The sequence below is a fragment of the Perca fluviatilis genome, chromosome 5 (genome assembly GCF_010015445.1).
Source record: "Perca fluviatilis chromosome 5, GENO_Pfluv_1.0, whole genome shotgun sequence".
Taxonomy (NCBI): Eukaryota; Metazoa; Chordata; class Actinopteri; order Perciformes; family Percidae; genus Perca; species Perca fluviatilis.
The window spans coordinates 37714453-37720171 of NC_053116.1; the positions used below are offsets into that span (position 1 = coordinate 37714453).

A 5719-nucleotide genomic window follows, 5' to 3' on the forward strand; every position below is an offset into this window, starting at 1 on the left:
CTGGGGGTAGCTGGGTGGGTCTTGGTAACTGGGGGTAGCTGGGTGGGTCTGGTAACTTGGGGGTAGCTGTGTGGGTCTGGTAACTGGGGTAGCCTGGGTGGGTCTGATAACTGGGGGTAGCTGGGTGGGTCTGGTAACTGGGGGTAGCTGGGTGGGTCTGGTAACTGGGGGTAGCTGGGTGGGTCTGGTAACTGGGGGTAGCTGGGAGGGTCTGTAACTGGGGGTAGCTGGGTGGGTCTGGTAACTGGGGGTAGCTGGGAGGGTCTGGCAACTGGGGGTAGCTGGGTGGCTTGGTAAAATGGGGGGTAGCTGGGAGGGTCTGGTAACTGGGGGTCTGGTAACTGGGGGTAGCTGGGTGGGTTTGGTAAAATGGGGGTAGCTGGGTGGGTCTGGTAACTGGGGGTAGCTGGGGAGGGTCTGGTAACTGGGGGTATCTGGGAGGGTCTGGTAACTGGGGGTAGCTGTGTGGGTCTGGTAATTTGGGGTGGGTCTGGTAACTGGGGGTAGCTGGGTGGGTCTGGTAACTGGGGGTAGCTGGGTGGGTCTGGTAACTGGGGGTAGCTGTGTGGGTCTGGTAACTCGGGGGTGGGTCTGGTAACTGGGGGGTAGCTGTGTGGGTCTGGGTAACTGGGGGTAGCTGTGTGGGTCTGGTAACTGGGGGTAGCTGTGTGGGTCTGGTAACTGGGGGTGGGTCTGGTAACTGGGGGGTAGCTGGGTGGGTCTTGGTAACTGGGGGGTAGCTGTGTGGGTCTGGTAAACTGGGGGGTAGCTGGGGGTAGCTGTGTGGGTCTGGTAACTGGGGGTAGCTGGGTGGGGTCTTGGTAACTGGGGGTAGCTGGGTGGGTCTGGTAACTGGGGGGTAGCTGGGTGGGTCTGGTAACTGGGGGTGGGTCTGGTAACCGGGGGTAGCTGGGTGGGTCTGGTAACTGGGGGGTAGCTGGGTGGGTCTGGTAACTGGGGGTAGCTGTGTGGGTCTGGTAACTGGGGGTAGCTGGGTGGGTCTGGTAACTGGGGGTAGCTGGGTGGGTCTGGTAACTGGGGGTGGGTCTGGTAACTGGGGGGTAGCTGTGTGGTCTGGACGCCACTCAGTCTCCTCCGTGGAGCCTCACTGGTTCACTTGTAAAGATGTTAAAATAACCGTGAAGCTCCTCCGCTAACCCCACAACCTCTGCTGTAGTAACCACGGTAACCAGCAGTAGCACAACAACATGCCTCTGGCACATAGTGTGTGTGTGTATGTGGTGTGAGTGAGTGAGTGTGTGTATGTGGTGTGTGTATGTGTGTGTGTGTGTGTGTGTGTGTGTGTGTGTGTGTTGGTTGGGTGAGGGGGTTTTTGGTTTGTGTGTGTGTGTGTGTGTGTGTGTGTGTGTCCGGGTCACAGGCTGCAGTCTGTCATTAGTTTTAGACCTGAAACTTTATTTAAACACAAAAACATCGACATGTTTCCATCTGTTTTTGTTGTCTCAGGAGGAGAAACAACGTCTGGAGAATCAGCTGTCCGGGATTCCCAAGATGCAACAGAGGCTGGCATGAGCTGCGCCGCCCTGCTGGGGAGGGAGGGGGAGGGAGAGGGGGAGGGAGAGGAGAGAACCACAGATGAAGAGGAGTCTCTCTCCTGAGTTTTAACTCCGAGTCGATGGAAGAAGAAAATCTGCTGTTTTACTAGTTACCATGGACACGCACGCACGCACACACACACACACACACACACACACACACACACACACACATATACATACATACACATACACGTGCGCACATACACACCTACACACACACACACACATACATACATACATACATACACACACACACCACAGCTGAATGGAACAGATTCTAAACTTCTGTTTGTAGGATTTTGAACTGGTCTCAGATCAGCAGTCTGATGTTGAGAGTTATCGAGGCGTGTTGTTGAGTCTACGTTTTCATATATTTTCGATGTCCCATGAAGGTCTCTGCCCTCTCTCTCTCTCTCTCTCTACCTCTCTCTCTCTCTCTCTCTCTTCAACTGGTCCGCCAAAAACACTAAACCGAACTCTAAAATCCTCCCGCTTCCCCCTCAAGTCACCGTGGTGGCAACATTTTAGCCTTTCCCCGTAGAGAGAGTCAGGGCTAGTAAGTACGGGCCAAAATGTATTATGAACTTTAATAGATATGCAGGGCCGGATCAAACCTGCAAGGGCTCTGGATTTGGCCCGCTGGCCTCGAAGTTGGACACGCAGTGGCGTGAAACACTCCCGGCGTGACACATTCGCTTTGAGAAAAAGCGCGTGGAAATCGGACCGGACACCTATTTTTCACGCGACACGCCGCTTTGAAGCGCTTGAAGCTGCTGGAAGCGCTTCCAGACAACATAAAATATGAAAAGATGTTTATATGTCATTTAGACACAAATACATATTAATAAATGACATGTTGATGGTTGAAAGTCTCGTGGTTTTGATTTAAATGCATGATATATGAATGTCGCCAGACACCTTCTGGTGTGGAAAGACGTGAGAAAACGCCATCACGCTTCGCAGAAACGCCACGCCACGTCACGCAGGCAGCGCGGCAGGAGCCCCTCATGGAAACAGACAACGAAGGTAAAGCACGGAGCTCAGACGGACTCCATGGTGCTGCTCCATGTGGAGCCTCTGCTAAACTAATGGTGCACTTCAGTTGAATTCTGCTACGCTTCCAGCGTACGCTATTTTCATAAACTGACATTTCAACCCTCTCCGCTTTCAAAAATAACATCATGCACAGCTGTCAGTTTTCAGAAAAGGGGTTTGTTTATACCTGAACCCGCATATATATATATATATATATATATATATACAGTACAGGCCAAAAGTTTGGCCACACCTCATTCAATGTGTTTCTTTATTTTCATGACTATTTACATTGTTTGTGATAACTCTGCAAACCCTTGGTGTTCTCTCAATGAGCTTCATGAGGTAGTCACCTGAAATGGTTTTACCTTCACAGGTGTGCTTGGTCAGGGTCTATTAGTGGAATTATTTCCCTTATTAATAAAAAGCAAAGGGTGGCTACTTTGAAGAATCTAAAAATATAAGACATGTTTTCAGTTATTTCACACCTTTTTGTTAAGTACATAATTCCAATATGTGTTCATTCATAGTTTTGATGCCTTCAGTGAGAATCTACAATGTAAATAGTCAATGAAAATAAAAAGGAAACTCATTGAATGAGAAGGTGTGTCCAAACTTTGGCCTGTACTGTATATGTGCCGCCAATGCAGCCAAGAGCACGCCAGACCTGTAGGTGGCCGGTAACGAGAACCTCAAGCCCACGCTAGCCAATCAGAATCCCAAAAATAGCAACAGCAGCAAACCAATCACTTCTTCTCGATGCAGAGCAACCCTTCTGCAGTCTAGCTGCTGGTTTTGTGGCATCGCCGCCCCTGCTAAAAAAAAAAATGTTTAAATTAAATCGAATTGTGGATTTGGAGAATCGCGGACAACCCCAAATCATCAATAGGAGTTTGTTTTTATAATGATGTTAATGAAACTAATTAAAATAAATAAATTTTTAGATCGACAGATTTATTTTTCTAACACAGCAGATAAATATTAATATATATTTATTGTAGTTCATGTTAATGTGTAGAATGACTAATACAGGCTTATCTCCTATTGATAACGCACTTATCGCATCAGAATAGAGAGGAGAGGCACCGATTAGCGTACCATGACAAACTTTGCGACAAATTGAGACTCTCTTTGACTTGTTGAATTATCTTTAAAGGTGCCCTGCCACAATAAAACCGCTTTTATTTGTATATTTTTGTAAATATGTCAGGTCCATATGTGTTTGTGTAGTGGTGAATGTGAAAATGAAGGCTACCTCCTCTGTCAGCTCTAGACACTGGAACAGAAATAAGAAGAGAATCAGACCAATCACAACAGCTGGTCAGTCTGACATCATACTGCCTGAGCTCATTACTATTCATGAGCTCGCCCAGTTGGGCTGGGTAAAGGATTACTGACAGCCAGGCTCTCATTGGCTAGCTGTTAGTCAATCAGATTCAAACAGCTTAGCTCGCTGGAATATTAATGAGAACTGGCACAAATTGAGCCGAGTCTTCCTGCAGGCTTTCTATACCGCCAGAATGGCTTTGAAACAAGGTAACCAAGGGGTTACAGAGTCCACATGGTATGACCTTTCAGACATCACCACAAAGTCGTGACATACATGTGGCAGGGCACCTTTAAACTGACAAAGGTCATGTGTGTAATTCACGCTCAATTCAAACGGGATCAAATCATTATTAGTCTTTTTCTCGCTCACTACCGATATTTTTTTCAGAAATTTTGGTCCCATGGTGGTCCACAGGAAGGGCGGATTCACTTCTATTCTGATCATTGTTTTTCCCTAATCCTTATTGAACAATCAATAATAACCATTTATTAGTGCTTTTTAAATGTTTATATTTCTAATGACTTGGTAGTTCTCCGCTAGATTGGCCCGCAGTGAACAGAGACATTGTGAACTGAACACATGGACTCAGGTGGCCTACTCTTAGATTGAGGGCATTTTAAACGCCCTTATTTCTAGCAGGACAGCTGGAAGACACATGAAAAGGAGAGAAGGAGAGAGAGAGAGAGAGAGAGAGAGAGAGGGCATGACATGTAACAAAGGACGCTGCAGGTCGGTGGTCAACCCGGTGTCGCTGAGCGAGGGAGTAAACCTCTGACATAGAAGAGGTATCGTACCCAGTTACCAACTGAGTTAACCGGCCGCCACGCTTTGGAAGAAATTTAAAGACTAATGTTATATTACATAAGAGTCTAACATAGTGGGTAAGTCAAATAAACTCAATTTCCCAGAGTGCCACACTGAAACTAAGAATGATCATCAAGGCAGACATGTTTAGTTTATTCTCATAAGCTTTTATTTCATCGATAAAGTCAAGGATCTTTTTACTGGATTATTATTATTGTGTGTCTCATATAGTCTTCTCACCTACAGTTTGGTCCACATTAAGCCCCCAAAAGTAACTTAGCCAAAACATTGGAAAAAACAAACACCAGAAAAGGCCCCGAAAAGCTGCCTGGAAAAAGTGGCAAAACTTCAGAATGCCCCAAAACCAGGTGGCGAGACCGTAACAAAAATGTATTGTGAAGCAATTGATATACACATGATAATGATCTAAATCTGTAAGGGACCAGATTTGGCCCGCTGAGCCTTGAAGTTTGATTAATATGGGGTTAACGTGGGGTCTGTTTTCATGGTTTTACTGTATCTGATGGAAACTTAATTACTTTATAGACAATTATTACGACCAACCAGCTTGTACAGTCGATCAATTGTTAAAATAAATCTGCTGCTGAGAGAGCTTGAATCAAATGTTTGATGATGAAGATGCTGTGTGAAGATGAAGTAGGAGTTTATTTTATTAATAATTATAAAAAGAGTATTACAAAGTGTGTGAATAAAGAGTTACATCTGATACATCTGAGCTATTAAAGTTAGGGAATAAGTAGGACTTCCATGGTAGTGCAAAAACCTTGGAAAAGTCCTTGAAATCAGACAAATCCTCCAAAGTTGGCGGGGTGGAATTAAACCCTAAAATACAATCATTAAACACATTATAGATATATAGCTATTGATGAGCTTATTGGATCCAGTGAAAAACATTTATATAACTGTTCTTAATGAATGACATAACTAATAGGAACAATGTTAGCAATAATGCAACTGAACGTAGCTTGAT

General features: G+C 45.5%; 2 protein-coding genes across 2 annotated transcripts in view; both read left to right on the forward strand.

Moving 5' to 3' along the window:
* Positions 1–1553, forward strand: part of abcd1 (ATP-binding cassette, sub-family D (ALD), member 1) — a gene marked incomplete at its 5' end in the record, with an annotated part of 41897 nt that extends 40344 nt beyond the window's left edge. Inside the window, one exon of the mRNA XM_039800473.1 lies at positions 1468–1553. Within this exon, the coding sequence (XP_039656407.1) occupies positions 1468–1533 (66 nt within the window). The remainder of the gene's footprint in view (positions 1–1467) is intronic.
* A 906-nt stretch (positions 1554–2459) lies between these two features.
* LOC120559052 (ATP-binding cassette sub-family D member 1-like) overlaps positions 2460–5719 on the forward strand; it is a 16486-nt gene continuing 13226 nt past the window's right edge. The window contains exon 1 of the mRNA XM_039800474.1: positions 2460–2585. Coding sequence (XP_039656408.1) covers positions 2460–2585 — 126 coding nt within the window. The remainder of the gene's footprint in view (positions 2586–5719) is intronic.